At 45.8% G+C, this 20916-nt stretch overlaps 1 protein-coding gene across 2 annotated transcripts in view; it reads left to right on the top strand.

Moving 5' to 3' along the window:
- The first annotated feature begins 13574 nt into the window (after positions 1-13574).
- The window catches only part of SPRED2 (sprouty related EVH1 domain containing 2), a 123597-nt gene continuing 116255 nt past the window's right edge, over positions 13575-20916 (top strand). For both annotated transcript variants that reach the window (XM_024999446.2, XM_005212899.5), the window contains exon 1: positions 13575-14162. In XM_024999446.2, coding sequence (XP_024855214.1) covers positions 14137-14162 — 26 coding nt within the window. In that variant the 5' untranslated portion in view covers positions 13575-14136. The remainder of the gene's footprint in view (positions 14163-20916) is intronic.

Genomic DNA, 20916 nt, shown 5'->3' with positions numbered 1-20916 from the left:
CAGCTGGTTAGAAACGACCATAGTTGTCCACTCCCTGCTCTGCTCAGCCCAGAGCTGTCACAGGCAGTGGCCCTGCCTCCAGCCAGGTCTCTTCTCCCTTATCCTAATCTCTAATCTGCCACTCTGCTCTGGATTTTCTTTCCAACTTCTGCCCTCTCCTTTCTCAGGCCTTTTCCTCTGTGCCCCAGAACCTCCATTCAATTATAAATAAATTTCTTTTCACCTTTTAACCCTTTAGTTCTTTCCTTAACAGCATAGTGACTGTATTCCCTAAGGAACTTTCTTCCTCTGTTGAATTCTAGAACTGATACTATTCATTATCCCATGCCTATGGGCATGGGAAGTGGTGTTGGCACTCTCCATGTTCCTCATTCCTACTGCAAAAGCTTTTTTCTTCCACCCTCTCCAAAAACCCCTTCCTCAAATAATAGATAACATACCCTGGGTCAGATTTTCCCAACCTCTAGCAGGTATGTACCATTATTATCCCCATTTTGCAAGAGCACAGAGAGGTTAAAGGTCACTCAGCAGGGCCAGGATTCTAATCCCACCAGTTCGCGCTTACTACCAAGAAGTTACTTGCTATTTTAAAAATATATATATTTATTTACTTGGTTGTGCCAGGTCTTAGTTGTGGCAAATAGTATCTTTAATTGTGGCATGCAGAGTCTCGTTACCTGACTAGAGATCCAATTCAGGCTCCCTACATTGGCAGTGTGGGATCTTAGCCACTGGTTTGTCGGGGAAGTCCCTTCATCATGATTATGCACCATGTGGATAACTATCCACCATTCTAGCCCCATCTCCATTAGCAACTTAGTGCATGGGCAGACACAGATGCACACAACTTGAGTCATTTGAAGAAGATTTAACAGAGGAGCAATTTATAAAACGATTTATAAAAGTGTCGGGCAGTCTTCCTCAACCTTTTATCATTATCATCCACCCTAAGGAGAAAAACTAAATCAATTTACTGGTAACTTTACTAATTAACTAAAGTAATAAAACATCCAGTTCACCCCGACCCAATCGATTCTTCCCACTACAGTGAAAGTTATCTTTCTAACTGGAAACCGTGGGTGCCTCTGGGACAGTGAACTGCATGGCTGGAGGCGGGCAAAGGGAAGACCTTTTCAGCTTTTGAATGTGGTACAATAGTCATGTATCATCTAATTTTAAAATAAAATGTAATTTAAAAAATTGACCTAAAATGCAAATATGGTCATTCTTTCTCAGGCTCAAAACACTTTTGTAGCCCACCTGCCTCCAAATCCAAATCCAAATTTGTTCACATGTCATATCAGGCCCTTCAGCATGCTTCTTTAGCCTCATCTGTACCACTTTCCCGGAGAAGGCAATAGCACCCCACTCCAGTACTCTTGCCTGGAAAATCCCATGGGCAGAGGCGCCTGGTAGGCTGCAGTCAATGGGGTCGCTAAGAGTCGGACACGGCTGAGTGACTTCACTTTCACTTTCATGCATTGGAGAAGGAAATGGCAACTCACTCCAGTGTTCTTGCCTGGAGAATCCCAGGGACGGGGGAGCCTGGTAGGCTGCCGTCTATGGGGTCGCACAGAGTCGAACGTGACTGAAGTGACGCAGCAGCAGCAGCAGCAGTACCACTTTCCACCTTAGACCCTGTGTCTGGACATGTGAATTACTGAAAAGTGAATGCATTCCCTAAGCAATTTCTTCCTTGGCTGCCAGTTCTTTTTATATCAGGCATCCATTTTTTGTATGGGCTTCCCCGGTGGCTTAGATGGTAAAGAATTTGCCCAAAAAGCAAGAGATCAGGGTTTGATCCCTGGGTTGAGAAGATCCCCTGGAGAAGGGAATAACTACCCACTCCAGTATTCTTGCCTGGAGAATTCCACGAACAGAGGAGCCTGGAGAGTTACAGTCCATAGGGTTGAAAAGAGTCGGACACAATTGAGCAAATAACACTTAACGTATCTGTTTTTGTATGCTTACAGTTTTTACATCTTGAGCACGAAAAGCCTCCCCCTTTCCACTCTCCTTCCTCCTGCTGAATTCTTATTCATTCTTCAAGAGCCAAATAAAAGAACTCTGGACTCCCATGAGAATAGCTGCCCATCTTCTCCTCCAAGCCACCGCTCTAGAGTAGGTGATTAAAAGCCCAAGCTTTGACGTCAGACTTGTGTGGGTTTAGATCCTGGATTTGTCACATACCAGTTGGTGACTTTGGGCAAGTTATTTAACTTCAGTGCTTCCGCATCCTTATTTGTAAAATGGACATTAAAATACATAGTTCCTCTCTTAGAAGGAAAGTATTCATTCAGCAAATATTTCCTAACTATCTATCATACATCAAAACAGAAAAAAACTCCTGCTATGGCATAACTTAGATTTTAGAGCAGAGTTTGGCAAACTACAGTCCCTGCACCAAACTGAGTCACCTGTTTTGTAGATAAAGTTTTCTTGGAGCACAGCCACACCCATTCATTTATGTACTGTCTGTGGTCACTTTCCGAGCTATACTGGCTGAGATTAATGGTTGTGACATAGATCACAGGGCTGGCAGAGCCAAAACTATTTACTTTTAAGAAAATATTTATTGTTAAGAAACAGTTTTTTAGCTCCTGCTTTGGTGAAATTGAGTTGTAGTTTAAAATTTAAAACATTGCCTGGCACTTGGGAAGCTCTCAGTAGATGCCAGCATTACTAACATTACTGCATACTCTTACATTAACGCTTAGCTGCTCAGTAACAGAGGAGTAAAGAGGAATCAGAAGTTGACCGCGTGGAAGCTGTTGGAGGAAGAGTTTTAAGAAGGTGGAAGTGGTCAGCTAGGTTAGGTTACCAATCAATACTGAAGAAAGATCACCAGATTTAGCAATCAGATAAAGAGATCTAACCCCAGAGCAGCTTGGGTGAAGTTTTGTTGTTGTTGTTTAGTTGCTAGATCATGTCCGATTCTTTCGAGGCCTGGTGGACTGTAGCCTGCCAGGCTGCTCTCCATTTCCTTCTCCAGGGGATCTTCCCAAAGCAGAGATTAAACTTGCCTTTCCTGCAGCTTCTACACTACAGGTGGATTCTTTACCACTGAGCCCTTGGGGACCAACAACAACAATAAACCTCAGAGCAGCTTGTGTGAAGTGGTGAGAACAAAAGCTAGACTATGGTAGGTGTAGGAGGGAATGGAAATGAGGAAGAAGAGATAGGAAAGTAGAGATTATACAGCTATGGGAGAGCAAGCACTGAGATAAAAATGAACACATTTAATCTGCTACCAGCATTTTAACAGATCTGCTAACCAAAAATATCAGGTTTGATATGTTGGAGTATCTGATGGTTTTTCTGCTCATCCTTTACTATCTGAGCCACTGGGGAATCCGCTAAGCTGTTTGGTGTTGGATAAAAGGTTAATGGTTAAAATTTGAGTCCAGAACTAGAAGACAGACTTCAGGTAGAACCTTCAAGTCCAGGCCATTAAAAGATTTATGATGATGTTGCTGATGATAATGTTTGTTCTTTTTGTGATGTTTATCATTGTGTTAACTGGTGTGAAATGAGAATTCCAATGCAAACGATGATGTAAATTTGCTTACAGATTATTTATTGTTAATTGTGAAACAAAAATGATACAGGATGTTTTAAAATACATATTGTATTTTATTCAAATATATACTATATAAAGGAAAAAAGTCTATAAAGATACACATTCAGAGTATTAACAGGGGTTATACCAAGGAGGTAGGATTATTGAAATGTTATTTCCCTTGCAATGTTTTTTTACACTTCAAATATTTGTACAATGAACAGGGCTTACTTTTATAATCACAAATAACAAGGGAACAAACCACCACATGTTAAGAGCACACAACCTATCAGTTCAGTTCAGTTGCTCAGTTGTGTCCAACTCTTTGTGACCCCATGAACTGCAGCACACCAGGCCTCCCTGTCATCACCAACTCCCAGAGTTTACTCAAACTCATGTCCATTGAGCCAGTGATGCCATCCAACCATCTCATGTGCACTGGTAAAAAGTGGCTTAAATAACAAGGATGTACTCTTACACATAACCTAGAGTCCAGAGGTAGGTGAGTTCCAAGTCTGGTTAACTCAGGAGCTCAACAACTTCAGGATTCTTGGTCAGCTCTTCTTTGACTGTTTTGGTTTTCACCTCCTGGGAGCGCTGAACATCACTGGTAGAGGGGAGCACTCCCTCTAACCACATATCTCTCTTTTGTTCATAGATTCAAATCTTTCCCAGAATTTCCCTAGCAGACACCTTTCATTTTACTGGTCACCCTGTGACAGTTCAGTGTAAGGAAGAACAGGAAAAAAAAAAAAAAAAACACCCAGTTAAAAGAAGAAACCATAGCCATCCCTAAACCAAGAACTAGAGAAAGGGATTACCATCACTGCCCTAGACCAGCAGTGCTCAGTAGAATTTAACATGAGCAAAAATGCAAGATAAAAATGTACAGCTCCCTGAGTAGTTTTTGGAAAGCCAAAAGCAACTTTTCATTTTCCCCTTCAGGAATGAGCTTCCACATCAGTAAGCAACAATACCTCCCATCACCATAACTAGAAGTAATGCCAAGGGTACATCCTGTATTATTCCAACAAAGGCACCTTAGTTATGGAATTTGGACTTTGAGTTCCTGAGGTATGATTTTGGATGTGACCCTGACTATCTGTGTGGTCTTAACGGAGTCCCTTGGCTTATCTGATTTCCTGTTTCCTCATCTTAAACCAGGTGGTTCTTTAATGTTCTTTCAACTTGAGTACTCCATGATTTTATTAATATACTACTGTTCAACTGTGGACCTTCCCAGCCCCTATCTGAAACCAGAAAGCTAGGCCAGCAACACACAAGGAGTCACTCAGAAGGGCATTTTCTCTGATGCCACAGAGCAAAATGCACTTTTAGAGGAAAAGAAAGAAGGCAAGACATGATGATGTGTCATTTACTTACTCAGTAAGTATTACAGGGTACCCGCTCATTAGAAAACACCTTGATGCTAGGAAAGATTGAGGGCCCGAGGAGAAGGGGACAACAGAGGAGATGGTTGGATGGTATAACTGACTCAATGGACATGAGTTTGAGCAAGCTCTGGGAGATGGTGAAAGACAGGGTAGCCTGGCTTGCTGCAGTCCATGGGGTCGCAAAGAGTCGGACATGACTGAGCGACTAAAACACAACAATTGTAGCCAGAGTGACTACTGGATAAGAGAGAAAAAGATGTGTTCTCTGCTCTCCGTGAGCTTGGGAGACAAGCAGATATCAAATTACAAAAGCCGTAAAGAGCTCTAGGACAGAAGATGATGAGAGCACGAAATGGAGGAGCACCCAGCCCAGCTAAGAGGAGGGGACAGATGCCTCCCTGGAGCAAGTAATACTTGACTGAGGCGTAGAGTATTTGGTTTCCTCTCCTGGCATCATGGGAAATTGCCTGGCCTACCGGGCATCTTATCCTATCCTTTATCTGCTTCTCTTCTCTGACTTAACTGTTTTTTTGTCCCTTTCTTTGGTGCCTTTGCTCAGCTGTCTGTACATCTGGGATCTGGCGAGAGGTCAACAGGGAAACTTACAGCAAACTGAAGGTTTTTATTTCAGATCCTTCCACCACCATGATTTCTATAATCATCATAATCACCTCCACTACCATCAATTCCACCACCATCACACTACCTTCACCACTACTTCTCAACTTTCCATCATCACTTTCCCATCAAGAGTACCACCTCTTCCACCATCAAAAAAGTATACAAGTGAGCTTTGCTTTAGTTCCAAAATGATGCATAAAATCTGAGTTAATATAATGAACAAATTAAGGGATGATTTTGCTTTGCCAGATTATTCTAACTATAGTAACCTTAAATAAAATTTCCCTAGTGTTTTTTATATGTGTTTTGGTGTTTTTGCTTTTTTTAACAAACATTTCAATTGTCTAGATCTCTTTAGGGATATACCTATTTTAAGAAGAAAGACGTATCAGAGACAGGCTTTTCATGTGAGGAAGAAGGGAAAAGCATAAGTTCATAAGGTCTCTCTTTATTTGCTAAATTATTGAGAAGAGTTTTATAGCATGCACAAATCTATTAAATATTAAGCACTCTTAGTCACTTAGCCATAAATCAATGATTATAAAGGCAGAGGTTAATCCTATCAATAGTACTCCTATACATAAATAGGATACCTATATGTAGACATATAATACTTATATTAAAAATATTTATTTAGTTGTATATTTTCTAATACTTGTATAATCATATACTTGTATAAATCATTATAAACCATATGTGTGATCAATGTATATTATTATTATAAATATCCTTCTCTAATTGTGAAATTTAGGCTAGAGATTGAAGTAGACTATAAAAAGGTTACAGATTCCCCCCATCCTTGTATGCACATCCCTTGCCATGTGACTCCGCTCTTCTTCTCTTCAGGAAGGAGAGTCTATTTCCCTGGGTCTTGAGTTTTGACTCTCGGTTGGCTGTGTGACTTCTCTGGCTAATGAGACAGTATTAATAAATGTGATGCAAGTAGAGGCTTGAAAAATGCATGCACTTTGGGATTTGCCCTCTTGCTGATCTGGGAACCCTGCCACCCCCACCATGTGATCTAGTCTGGGCAGGCCTTCTAGAGGATAACAGATCGAGTGGAGGAGAGATGAGCTCCTCCAGCTCAGGCTAGACTAGTCAGCCTGCCAATCACCAGATACAGGAGAGCCCTTCCTGGCTCATCCAGCCCTAGCTAAGCTGGCTGAGGTTAGAGCAGTCACCCTGTTGAAAAACTGGAGACTCATGAGATAATAAAATGTTTATTTGATTTTTGGCCACGCTGTCCTGCATGCGGGATCTTAGTTCCACCACCAAGGATCAAGTTGGCACCCCCTGTAGTGGAAGCAGAAAGACTTAACCGGTGAACAGCGGGGGAAGTCCCTCGTGGTGGTTTGTTACACAGCAAAAGCTAACTGATAAAGGGAGCATATCTTACTGAATTTTGTTTTCTTCTTTTCCTTTTACCCATTCCAAAAAGCTTGGGTAGAATGTTTGGTTTATTGGAGCCACAGTTGCTACAAACATATGATCTTTCATTTTCTTCCAATTCTACAAGTTTATGTTCTTTTATATTATGAAACATCCTTTCTCAGTTATAAGCTTTACAGAAGAAAGGGACTGGGGAATAAAGGCAGAAAAATTAGGCATAAGGTTAAGAATGAGAAGGGAACTGGTGATGTGAAATAGGGTGGTGACAATGGGAAGCTGAGGCCAAAAAGAGAGGCTGGTACAACTCATAAAATGTTGACTAACTTCCTGGGAGAAGTCTGTTCTATTAAGTCAGAATCTCTGTGAAACTCCCTGGCACTGACCCCAGATGTCCCTACGTGAAATTGCAAACATACATTCTAAAATTCCCTTATGTTCCATTCCTTAGTTCCTCTCAATCTTTTTCACTCTCCTAAATATGGCTTTCTATTTTGGTAGTTAGAATTATTTTGGCTGGAAGTGACAGAAGCCCAATTGATCTAAAAAGTCCAGATCATCCCCAAGTTTGAGGCAAGGTTGACTCCAGTTGCTCAAATGATGTCCTCAGGGAACTGTCCCTCCATTTCTATCTCGAGGTTCTGCTTTTCTATGTTCTAGCTTCCCTTTATATCCTTCAATCCCCGACATACTTAGTTGGTCTCAGAGTTGAGTGGTAACAACTGTCTATTGGTGACCAAGCCCTTCTCCTTTTATCCTAATCATCTTAAAGACACTAAGATACATCCAATTTCCCAAGTCAACAACTTATAAACTATCCCAGACCTTTCCATTAGTCTCCATATCTAATAGGTCAGAAAGCCAACTCATTTCCATCCCACTTGTGTCTTTGGAATTATTTTCCATCTCCATGGCCAACGCCACTGTGCTTTGCCATGAATTATTATTTCTGTCATGGAAGAAGAAAATTTCTCCCTAACTATCCTTTGCTTCCTGCAAACCATTCTCCATGCCTGGAGTAATCTATTAAAAGTGTAAATCTGAGTTTAGCATTCCCTGCTTAAAATGTCTTATGAAACTTATATATGCTGCTCCGTAAGTTTGGGGTACAAACATTATTCCATTTGGGGAGTTTTCCAGTAGATCACTTGAACCTCAGCTGCCCTGTTGGCAGAGATCTTGGGTTGAGTTTCCCAGAAGCAGAGTCTGGGCTGGGGCTGTGTTGTTTTAGAGGCCTCATTGCTTCCCTGCCACTGGGCTCTGACTGAGCTCACTCTAATCTATTTTATTATATGGCCTAATTTATAATAGTCCTGGAGTAGGAGATTGAAGATTGGTATCTTTCCTTCCAAGAGGCCAGGAGATCCTCATGTAAAACGCTGTGTACTTATTGCCAAGCTCGGCCTACTTTGGGTCACAGAGTGGGGCCTTGATGTAGTCATAAAGGATTCTTTTATGTCAGAGTAAAAAACTTAAATGCCTACAGGAGCCAGAAGCCTGACAGACGGGCCAGCCACCATTCATTCACCAAGAGTCAACTGTTACCAAATAAGAATTTGGCACTCATAGTCCCTGCATCTTTGGAGTATTTTTTAAGAGGAGCCAAAAATCTTGATTTTTATGTGAAGCAGTCTGATTTTAAACTGTTAGATTCTTTTTTTTTTTTTGAAAAAAGGTATGCATAAATAGAATTTATCTGGAGCCTTATCTGACCGTGGGGCTATCAGTTTCCAAACCCCCAGACAATGGATGCCCAATGTCTCTATGTCTGTGAACCTGCTACAAAAGATTCCAAGACTTCAAGACAGTCTAACCTCCTTTAGCATGACCTCTGTTGCCTCCCAGACCCATCCTTCTCAGCCTTTCTGTTACCCTGGCTCCCCACCCTGTCACACCTTGGGGCTTCTGGGTTCACTGGGCTGTCAGTTATCTACACTGTCTCGCCTTCCTTCAGGATGTGGCTCAGACACCCCTTCTTCTGGGGAGCCTTCCTTTCCCTGACCTCTGCTTTCTCTCCTGCTTACCTCATGTTTTAAAGGCGTCAGCCATTGCCCTAATGTTTTCTGTATAGGACTGTTGCCTCACCTTACAGAAAACCTTGGAGGGCAGGACCCTGGGTTCATGGTCTCCTATAACCCTAAAGCGTCACAAAGGACCTGGCATTTTAAATCCAGGTTGGAGCAATAAGCCTCTGGTTTGAAAAATAATGACCAGGCCACTGCCTTTCACTTACCGGAAATGCATTGGTGAAGAACCAGTCATTTATTTTGAGAAAATAAGTCGAAACTTGGTGTTTAAGAGAAAGGGTTAAAAAGAAAAAAACAAAAACCCTCGGCACACTATCATTTTTAAAACAACCATGTATTTGTGAAATACAGTTGGGAGGAATAAGTTTTTGCACTTCCTCATCTTTGGACATAGCAGAAGCTTCTAAGAAACAAGAGAGTGGCTAAACTAACCCGTGGCACTGCTTTTCTTCTAGACCTCAGAGGTCCCCAGGGCTTTTACAGTCAGGGATGTCTGCTGCCTCCGAGAAAGGGAACCAGCTCCTCCGACTGAAACAGCACTTCTCGGAGGCCGAAGGCGAGTGAGCAGCCACAGCCGAAAAGACCCTTTGCATAATCTATCTTACAATGAGGCTGTAGAGTTGTAAACTGAAACTCCAGAGGCAAACCATCAGCGGTTACGTTTTCTCGATGAGACGGTTGCCCAGCCCTGTCAATCATTTATTCTTGCTTTCTCTCCCTCCGGGACACACACACACACACACGAGGCTCGGTGGACCGCTGCCTTTTCACACACACATACACACACGAGGTTCGGTGGACCGCTGCCTTGACTTAGTCTCTCCCCTACCTGAAGTGAGCCATCAGGAAGCAGCGAGGTTTCATTCATAATACATGACCTCAAGGGAGCAGGGAGGCAGGAATGAGAGCCTTTCATCTCTGCTATTTAAAATCCCAGCCTTGCAGCTGAAAGGGAAAATGACCCGGGAGTGAAAGCATCGGGAATGAAGTATTCACGATAACGGGACCAGCAAGCGCGTCAGCGGCCCGCCCGTCGGCTATTTATACAGCGCCGATTATGCAATCGGGCTCCAGCCATTCATGCTGGGATTGGGACGCCGCGCCCCGCAGGGGCATCGTTCCCGGACGCCGGGTCAGTTTCTAAGTTTGCATCATCCCCTTCTTTTCGAGAGAGCTTGGGTTTCCATTCCGGCCGGCGGGTCTGGTGCGGGGGAGGGCGGAGCAGCCGGGCTGCACATTCGTTTGGCACACCCAGGCACACACGACTGCTTGTTTAAACAGAAAAATAAAGGCACCCGAGAGCCCAGGGCGCGGCCAAGCTTCGCGCAAGGCTGGGCTCCTGGCAGACCGGAAGGAACTGATAAAGCTGGCGCTAATGATACCCGCTCCCTCCCGGGTCGGAAGTGTCCTCCGAGCGCCGGTCATTGAGAAATACCGAAGGGGCTGGATGAGGGTGAGATGAGGACAGGCGGGGCGCAGCTGCGCACGCCTCGCGGGGCGGGGAGTGGGGGGCGCTGCGGCAGTGGGGGGGCTCCTGAGGGCCGCGGTCGGGCGGCACAAACCACCTTAGGGCACAGTGGAGTCCTCCCCAACCACCCCCTACCCTGCAACCCCCCTAACCCTGGGGGAGGGCGAAGGGAGTCACTATCACCAGCCCACTCCCGAGAGATCTACACCAGCGCCCAGTCGGACCCAGACGGGCGAAAAGTGGGAGGACGCAGAAAGGGGGCGAAAGACAAGAGAGAGCGGATTGTGGAGGAGAAAATGTCCGCTTCTCCCCACGCCCGTGCGGGGCGGGAGGGGGCGGGGGCCGAGGCCGGCTTCCGATTGAAACTAGCACGCGGGTCTACTGAGCATGCCCGTCCCGAGGCCGCCTAGGGTCTCTCGGGTTCCGGGCTTTCCTGGCGGCCAGCCGGGAGGACTCGGTAGCGGGTGCTCCTCCGCCCCGGACTCGGGTTCGGAGGCGAGTAGCTGGGGGTCCTACGGGAGACTCCGCTGAGTTACCCTGAAGTGTGAGCAGATGGACATTACTTTTGACACCCTGTACGAGACACCCTTGGGTTGCCTGCCCCTTGTTTTGCTGTTTGTCGGGGCGAGACAGGGATGTGGGTATTTAGCTCTTTTCAGCAGTGTCATTAAAACTCTGAATCCGTGATATCCCCAATTATGGTAACTATCCAGTAGGCTTTGATAACACCCTGGTATTCCGATCAATAAACATCTGAGTTATTCACTCGATACCGCCATTTATTCTCGGAGCTGCCAGTCATAGTTAGCGATTGATGCGGGAGGGGTGACCTGCTTGGGACATTTTCATCAAAAAGATTCCTTTTGCGTAATGAACAAGGCAAACATTGGAAGGTTTTCTTTAGAGGAACATAAAGGACCAGGAGTGAAAGAGAGAGCATTTGATAATCCACTGGCTAAAGGGAAGAAAGGGTTGCCGTTAATCTCGTATTTGCAGTGTGCTTAACACAGTGCCTTCATTTTATAGCCATTTAATCCTCCAACAACGCTATGTTGTGGATATTACCTTGTTAATACAGGATAGTGTGAGGCTCAGAGAACTTAAGGACCTGCTGGAGTCTGGCAGCAGAACATCCAAGTTGGGACTTGGTGACTCTTGGACCTTGGAATGTTTTCTTTTGCTCCTGGGTTGGGCCAGTCATTCACTGTTATTAGCAGGGAGATGGATGAATGAGTTGTAATGACACAGATTCAGCTTGCCTACCTGCAGAAAATAATCATCTCACCTGTAACCTTGTCATTTGAGTACTCTGAACTAGAGGGTGACGCCCATTGGGTGGATATTTCTGACAAGACAAATGTCCATGTTCCTGAAGTTCAGGAATGAATACGACTTCTTTCAAACATTGCTGAGAAAAGCAACAAATGGGCAAAGGTGAGAACTGGGTAGATGCCTTCACCTCATGGGGATTTAGATGCCAATGAGGTCTTGCTTTGTTCAGTGCTTTCTCATAGACCCTCAGTGGTCTCAAAGACTGAGAAAGACAAGTGTGGCCTTGGTATCCTTGTTTTATAAAGAAACTGAAGAATTGCTAAAAGCCTCACTCAGGGTCTTGGGGCTACTAGGAGGAAACCAGAACCTAGGTGTTCCTCCCCTGTCTAGTGCCCTTTTTACCACCACATACCAGCACTTAGCATAGAGTGGTTGATTGGGTTTAACCCCAATCTGTGTCCACAAAGATCATGGTTAAGATTAAACACAAAGCCTAGGGTAAACCACTAGTTTTCCCTTGACTCAAGGTGAAAACTCTTAACTTTCTTCAGAGTACTGTGACTCTCCAAATGCATACATATACCCTTTACCTATGCAACATTTGAGGCATATATTTAGTCTTCTCTTAATTGGTTCAGTGATTGCCATTAAGTTAAAATTTTTTGTGTAGTGTCTTGGGACATTCAGGAGAACATAAAAGTGCTCCGAGAGCAGGAAGGAACAGGGACTATATCTCTTGCTCCCTAGCTAGACCCCAGAAGGAAATATTCACTGGCGATGGAATTTCTGGGACCCCTGCAAAGTAGCAATGTGAAGCCCCCAGTTTAAACACCATAAAGAATTTCAAAACTGCAACAGCAGAGCATCAAGCCAAGCAAAGACCCTGGCACAGTTGTGCAGGTTGCTTGCCCTTTGCCTAGACAGTGCTGTGTTAAAAAGTGCGGGCCTATCCTGGGCACGGTCCCAGGCCAGGTTAGGAAAATAATTTAAAAACAAAGGGGAGATAGAGCGGGAGCAGGGGTCCCCACCTCACTGTGCCGAAGCCCATGGGGCTGGCAACCTCTGGGCCAGAAACTGGCATTCAAGGGCCTAGGACAAGGACCATTCTCCACCAACTTGAGATTTACTTAATAATTTAAAAAACATATTTGGATTTGCATTTTAACCTGGGAAAGTCCTTCATTTCTACTGGAATGCAAACGCTCCTGGCTTCTGTTGGATTTTTTTTTTTTTTCAATGTACAAATAATGATTCCTTAAAAACGCCCAAGCCCCTACCAAGAAAAGAGATCCCGAGATTTACGAGAAACTGAAAAGCCTCTGCCATTCAGAATCTTGGCAAATGCACCTGTTCCGCTCCCACCCTCCCGACCCAAGGTGGGGTTAGTTGGTCTTCCGAAGGCCAGCAACCCTCCGGCCACCCCCAGAGCTCACCGTCTTCCCCCTCCTCCTCTTCCCTCCGATTTTTAATCCAGGGGTTTGGGAGGAGGGAGGGAACCAACCGGAGGCCAGATGTGTGCGAGTCCCCCGCTGCCACCTCCTCCCTCCTCTCGGGCATCTTAAAACCCGGAGCGCTAACGCGGGAGGATCCGGAGTTAAACGCGGCGCAAACAACTCCGCTCCGGGGCTCCTCCGGGAGTGGAAGCCGGGAGGGACTTGGGGGGGGGGCGGGGGACGGAGGGAAGGAAGTCGGGCATGCTCAGTAGGCCGGACAAAGTTTTTTTTTTTTTTTTCCTCCTTTTTTTTTTTTTTCGGTCGCAAGTAGGAAGCTTTTTGCACTCCACCACCTCTGGCCGCTGGGAAGACGTCATCGCTTCCGCCCTACTTCCTCCTCCTGTTGGCGGTGGTGAGAATCCAATATGGAGTAAATCGGTAGAGTCGAGAGATGGGGCTCGGACGGGGCGCCCTGCACCGCCTTCCGGGCGCACCTCCCCTGGCCGCCGAGCGCTCCCCGGAACCGTGATTGGCCCGGCCCCCCTGGGGCAACCCCGGGCCGAGCCCCCGCCCGCGGCCGGCCCTCTTCTCCTGCTCTCAGCAGTCCCCGCCGCTCCACCGCGCGCTTGTTTTTCTCCTCCTCTCCCCTACCGCCGTCCCCTGCCCAAATCTCCCCGCTCCGCCCGCTCCCGAGCCCTCGGAGCCCCCGCCCGCCTTTGCCCCTCGGCCCTGCGGCGCTCACTCCCCGCGAAGCTTGCCTGTGCACCCCTTCTCCCAGACCTCACCCCACGCTCCCGTCGCCCTGCTTCCCCTTCTGGCTTCTGCGGCGCCCCCTTCATCTCTAGCAGCTCCCCCCAACCAAATCAGGCGATCTCCGGAGATGTGAAGAAGGGGGGTGGGGGGGAGGATGAGCGGACAGGAAGATGAAGGGAGCAAAGCTGCCCGCCGCGGGACAGGCGTCTAGGTGAACAAGAAAATGACCGAAGAAACACACCCGGACGAGTAAGTTTGGCCGCGGGGGTGGGACGATGGTGCCCCGCGAGGGCAGCGTGGGGGCCGGGGCTGAGGACGCGGGCGGGGACGCTGTTTGGGTGAACTTGGCTTGGGGTGCAGTGACTCGCTGGTCTGTGGGGTGTGGGACACGAGATTTCCCCCCTTGTTGATGAAGTGAGGAGGGGGCGAAAACTGCTGCAGGCTGGAGGGGGCGCGTGTTGGGTCGGCGGGCTGGTGGCCGCTGCAGGGGCCAAGGGCGCGCGGGTGACCTCCGGGCGGTCCCCGATCCCTCTCCGGGGACTCAAATCACCCCTCCTCTCGAGATCCTCGGCGGCGGGAGCGGAACACCTGACATCCCCGCTCCGGCTTCCAGGGGTCGGTGGGTTTTGACCCGGTGACTTTTGTGACTCTCCCGCCCCTTCCACTAGCCCCGCGGTCCCTTCGGAAGCCCACTGGGGCCCAGACTCCGCCATGTCGTTTTCTTGAATCGCTCTCATTTGCATACCACATTTTCATTCATAAAAAACACTGCGGAGCTAAGGGAGGACTGGGCGCGGGTTGCGCTAGGGTCTGCGTGCACCCGGGTCCCTGCGCGGGCCGGCGTGCTGGAGCAGCCCTGGGGCCCCGCGGCGCGTGTGCGTGTGTGTGCACGAGTTGGCCAGCCGGGGACAGGCGCCCCGCGGGGTCTGGGCTGCTCGGGGGGCGGATCCGAGGATGTGCGGCGGGGGAGGGCGGGAGCCTGCGGGGCAGCGCGCTGCGGGGCCCTTGTGTGTATATCTCTGTGTGTCTCTGTGTATATCTTTGTGTATATCTGTGTGTGCGCGCGTGCACAAGAGTGCGTGCCCGGCCCGCGGGCCCGAGGCGAACAAAGCTCAGGGCTCTTCGCTGGAGGGGCTGTCCGGCGGCCCCACCTCCCCTCGCGGGACCCGTGCCTTCCTTCAGCCCCTGGCCGAGGTGCAGCTTTTCGTGGACCTGCGGCCGCCGAGGCGGCTTTGCCTTTCTTCTGCCAGCGCCCGAGGCGTTTCCAATCGCGGGTGCGACTAGAGGTTGGGCTGCCGGGCCGGGTGCCTGAGATCGTCGGCCTCGGGTCCGAGCGGTCACCGCATCGCGGCGGCCGCCGCTGCTCCGTGGCTGTGCCCGCCACAGCCACTTTTTTTTTGTGAATAAGACGCTCTCCTTTATTGTCACATGATATCCCTCCCCTCCTCCCCTGCACATTCATAAATCCGGAGCCTGTCTCGGCTCCTTTCATTCAGAGTTGCCATTAGCCAAGGTAGCGGCTGCGCCGGCTGGGGCGCAGAGAGCGGGTCGGCAGCCACGGGAACTTGCCTAGAGGGAGGCCCAGCGTGTGTCTGCGCCGACTTGGGGGCTGCAGGTATCCAGCGCCAGAGGCCCCGGGTCTTTTGCCCCCGCGAGCATTGAGACCCGATGCAGAGAGGGGAAGTGACTCAGGGCTGGCCGGCGGGGAGGGCTTGTCTTGCAGCAGGTGATAGAATGCTGTGCTGTAAGCATCTACTCACTTTTTTTTTTTTTTTTTTTTTAGTGCCCCGTTGTCCTTTGGCGTCTGCTGTCGCCCGGCTGGGCTGGAGGGGGTGTTGGGAGAGTTGGTGTTTGGGAAAGGGAATTTCCTTTCTCTGGGTCCCCAGGGAGCTTCGGCTGCAGTAACCCCTAGTCTGCCAGACACCCGACTTAGGACACCTGTCCCATAAGTAGCCCGAGAGGATCTTACCTGGTGTGCATGTCCCATGTCCCACCACATCTGTTGGTCTTTCTATGTTAGACCTTTGCTTGGCCTTCATAGACTGTATCTTGAAATGGTAAAATGAAAAATGTTGCCCTTCTAGGGCTGAAATATGGGGTGGGGTAAGGAATATGCTTCTGGGCCTTGCCTCCTTTTGGACATGATTATTAATAATAAACAGGTATTTTTATGGGTCCTTGTTTGTCCCTGCACACACAAATAGCAATAGTAGCAGGAAGGGAAGGTTGCCATGCTCAGGGCTTGTTGGAGATTGATTGGTTCATCACCCTAGATTGGGGTTCCTTGCCTCCTTTGCTCAAGGATGCTGGCCTGGCCGCTTCCTTTCTAGGGCAGGTCAGCTTTGTATCCTATCCCATCTGATATCCAAAGCAAAGGGATTTCAGGTGGAATCACCAGCAAGAAATAAATATTTCTCTTCCAGGCTTTCAGAGCAGTTTGGCATGGAACTGGCTGTCCCTACCGCTGTCAGAAGCCCAGTTAAGACAATGGATATTTGAGGATAGGTTCTGGTTTCAGTTAGAGAATCAGAAAGCTGTGGCGCCTTAGCCTGCTGCAAAAATAGCCTTTTCTGAATTACTTTTAATGCAATGACCTTGTCATGAGACAAGAAATGCCTGGTAAAAAAATGGGCTGCATGGGCTGTATCAACTGCCCATTTGTGGACACTGTCCATTATATTGTTCATCGTTCTTATGTAATGGCCCATCTGAAAAATTCCTTTTAAATGCTGGTGCCCAGAAGAACGTTTCTTTCAGACTTACAGGGCATGCTGTGATTGGTTTTCTGTTTTGTTTTATTATTTACTACCACCGTCTCAAGCTCAGAGCTAAAATTTTTGCTTGGTTATGGTAGCCATATTAGCTTAGGTTTTTGCTAGATTTATTTCCCACTCCTCTGTATGCATTTCAATCTATTTTCTGTTTTCTGTTCTAATGGTTTTTATGTTTGAGCTTCCTCAGATACCTTTTGGAAGTAGGCAAGGTGTATTATAAGGAAGTGACATCAAACTGGAAACTAAAGGGAAATATATTTGTGTCTTAGGTAAAATAGATCTTCCTGACAGCCCACATATATTTAAGGTTTTTATTAAACAATACAGGTATTTAAATATATTACATTTAGCAATAAACCAAAACCTTGCAAGTGGTAAAATTGTGCTTAATTTTAAAAAATATATGTTTTGTCTTCTAATATTCTTTTTTTCTGTCATTTTAAAATTCCTCTCTAATGAATATATGCTTATAAATTTAGTAAAGCTCTTTTTGCTGATGGTCCTAAACAATAGCTTCAGTATAAAAAGTAGCCTGACCCTCTGTCCCTCTCCAGACAGAAATGCATGTTAAGATTTATAACTCTACAGACTTTTTCAGTAAGTGAAAATTAAAGATAATTAAATTAAAAATTAAAGATAATTAAAATAACTCAATAAATTATTGAAAGTGACCTTTTGTACAGAGGAAATGGAAAAAAATTTTTTAAATCATGTGTGTTTCGCCTGTATCTTTAAATCACTGGATCATGGCTATAAATGATTTGGAAATTTGCAGACAAAATGAAGAAACTCTTCTCAAGGAGCAGTAACTCAAGAGCCACTCAGCTACCGTTCAGCTTTCTATTTTGTTGATGAACTCTTCTCGGAAACACACATCTTGCTGAGGATGGATTTATAACTCCACCCTCACTCATACTTTCCCTAATGTTGAAAGGTTTCCCATTTGGAAAAAAACTTAAAAAGCTTAAATATTTTTTGCTGAACCATTTCAAAGAAATTAGACATTAGAACTCTTACATTCAATTACTTGAGCTTACTTTCCAAAAGATAAGCATACTCTTATGTGAAACCACAAGACAATGATTACACTTCACAAAATTAAGAATAATTCCCTGATGTCTTTACTCTCAGTCTCAACTGACTGAAAAATGTCTAACTGGTTATTTCAGCCGAAGGCCAAAGATCCTGCTTTAAATGCATTTGTAACATATGGCTCAAGGCTTAGCCATTTGGTCACCTTCTGATCCAAGGCAAGTTACTGATGTATCTCACTTTGCTTTTATCTGAGTGAATAAAATGGGAATAAAAACTACTGATTTCGTGGAGTTGCTGTGGGAATTAAATGAGCTAGCCTGTGTAAAGCTTACAGCACACACTAGGAATAACACAGGTTTCTGGTGTCGGCTCATCACTGGACACCGAGAGGTTTTTTACAGTCTCACTTTCAAATAACCACGTGAGGGAGGTGTTACCACGTTTAACCCATGAGGAAGCTTACATTACTTACCGAAGACAGCAAATATTTTTTATAGCACTTTACTCCTTTAGTTTTTTCAACAATTCTGTGCTGTATATGGTTTTGTTAGTTGTTTAGTCGCTCAGTCATGTCTGACTCTTTAGCCACCCCATGGACTGTAGCTCGCCTGACTTCTCTGTCCACAGGATTCTCCAGGCAAGAATACTGGAGTGAGTTGCCACTTCTTCTCCAGGGGATCTTCTCAACCTGGGGATTGAACTCGTGTCTCCTGCATTGGCAGACGGCTTCTTTACCACTGAGCCTCCAGGGAAGCACATATGGTTTTATTACCTCCATTTATGGGGGGGTGAAATCAAGACCCAGAGAGGTTAAATAACCCTAGTAGGCTGTCTCAGGAAGGACTGTGTTTTCAAGCACCACAAGGTGCTATCTCAGAAGGGCAGAGGGTGGCCAGCCTTAGTCATTCTGACTTCAAAGCTCAGACCGTTTCTGCCAGTCATACTGTCCCTAATTCTTCTGAATTAGTGACATCCTGTCATTGCCATAACTTTTTTCACTTCCCTTATCTTCCCTGAAAATGCTATGAGGCACATACTGTATTAAAGTGAATTTAAGTAAACTTGGGCTTGTTACACCTTAAGATAATGGAAGGAATGTGAATTCAGAGTTGATTATTACTGGAATGTTAGCTGTATAGTTATTGAAGTAAGTAGTTATGAAAATTAGACACAGTGGAACAAGTATTGATCCCTTCTCTTTGCCTTAGCCTTAAAAAAGTAGGTGTGTTTCTGCTCTACCAGAATAGAATCCTGGAGTCCACTAAGAATTGGAATCTTGATCTCTTCCCTAGAAAATCTTGGTCTCTTCCTTAGAAAATCTTGAAAGCAAAACAAAACAAAAAACTTGGAAAGACCTTTAACAACTTATAAGCCAGGACATTGTCATTGTATAAAATTAAGAGCCTACTGCAAGGTTATAGTCTTGGTAGGTGGTGGGCGTACACTAACCTCCATCTGCTGAGTTTGTTTCCACAGGGATCTTAACAGATGCTACTTCCTTTCCAGCTGTACCTGATTCCCTCTGCTTTCTGATCCCTTTAACTAATAACATATATAAAAAGTGGATCAGTATCAATGAAAACTGTTCTTCTGAATGGTCCACTCGCTCATGCTGTTTATTCCAGAATGTTCTTCTTTTCCTTCTCCAACATGTGAAATTCTGCTCATTCCCCTACTACTGGCCCTGAGTCATTCCTCTTCTGAGGTCCTCCCGGACTTCCCCCTCCCTCACTCCCTAAGGAAAAATCGTGGACTCGTTATAGCACTTTCCCTCCACACTGTATGACAGTTATCACCATTTAGAGTTGGGTTGTTATACACAGCTACATCTGTCCCAAAATATGAGCTTTTGGGATTCAGGGTTACTTCTGTTGCCTAGTTTTCTACTTGTTGGCCTAATATCATCAGGCACATTGTGGTTGCTTTTAATAAAGATCTATTAAGTTAAAAAAAAACAAATCTGATTATTTTAAAATGTTGTTTTGTCCCTGCTGACAAACGCAATAATTATAATTGTTGTATTTGGTTAACTTAGGGTGTGCATAAGCCTCCTTCTGAGAAACTCCCATGTTTTACCTGTAGCCCTTGATGTGTCTTGTGGAAACTGGTTGCAGAACTGTCTGGTGTTGGTGATCTGGGATGGAAAAGTCAAAACCGTTTTGATTCCAGTCACTGTTGTGGGAACTGGGAAGTGGAAGAGTCTAAACTCAATAAGCCTGGTTTTCTGCCTCTTTAGGATAGTGTCTGCCGAGATCAAAATATTAACAATTTGCAATAGCTACAGGGTTCTCGTGGAGTCTTAACACTTGAAGTTGGAGACAGCTGTGCCGATGAGCGCCACTGTTGGCAGAGTTCCTATGTTATGGGGTGGAACACAAATATACAATCTAACAGCAAAATCCTCAGAAACTTGAACAAGATGATAATAGAGGCAGAGCAGGAAGTTTTTGCATTTGGCTGTTTGTTTTGGCTTGTTTTCTCTTAAGTAAATTGGACTGCCTTTTTTTTTTTTTTAAAGACCCAGTCATATTGATAAACTTGTTAACTATTGTAAATGTTTCTTTTTGATCAGTATTTTTTAAGGCATTGTCTAAGGGCTTTTAGTCACTGGAGTAGAAGGAATATTTTGCACTGATGGGCAGCATGCTCTGTGAAGCAAAATGTGTTTTCTGCGTGCCTGCCATGGTAGGCATGCAAGATGGTTACCACAGCTTGATGGGGTCCCTGTCAGGGGAAGGAAGTCAGGCCAGGATCTTAGTAAAATGCTTGATATTAACTGGCATAGGACTTGGCTAAGTTAAGGACCAACTGTTTTGTAATTACTCATTTCTAAGGTAATCTTTGTCAACAGTATGTTCACTTGGGGTATGTTGCACACATGATAGCAAATCCTGCTTATGTTATTTATGCTACTTTCAAAGGACAGCTGAATATTTATTTTAAAACAGAATTTCTATGTGGATTGCCCCAAGAGCATACAGACAATAAAGAATCCACCTGCAATGCAGGAGACCTGCGTTTGATCCCTGGGTTGGGAAGATTCCCTGGAGAAAGGAATGGCTACCCCACTCCAGTATTCTTGCCCAGAGAATCCCATGAACAGTAAAGTCTGGCGGGCTATAATCCACAGGGTTGCAAAGAGTTGGACAGGACTGAGCAGCTAAGCACACACAAGAGCGTACAGGTGAAGAAAC

This window comes from Bos taurus, chromosome 11 (genome assembly GCF_002263795.3).
Source record: "Bos taurus isolate L1 Dominette 01449 registration number 42190680 breed Hereford chromosome 11, ARS-UCD2.0, whole genome shotgun sequence".
NCBI classification, from domain to species: Eukaryota; Metazoa; Chordata; class Mammalia; order Artiodactyla; family Bovidae; genus Bos; species Bos taurus.
The sequence above is the reverse complement of the archived record's forward strand: the minus strand, read 5'-3'. Positions and strand labels throughout refer to the sequence as shown.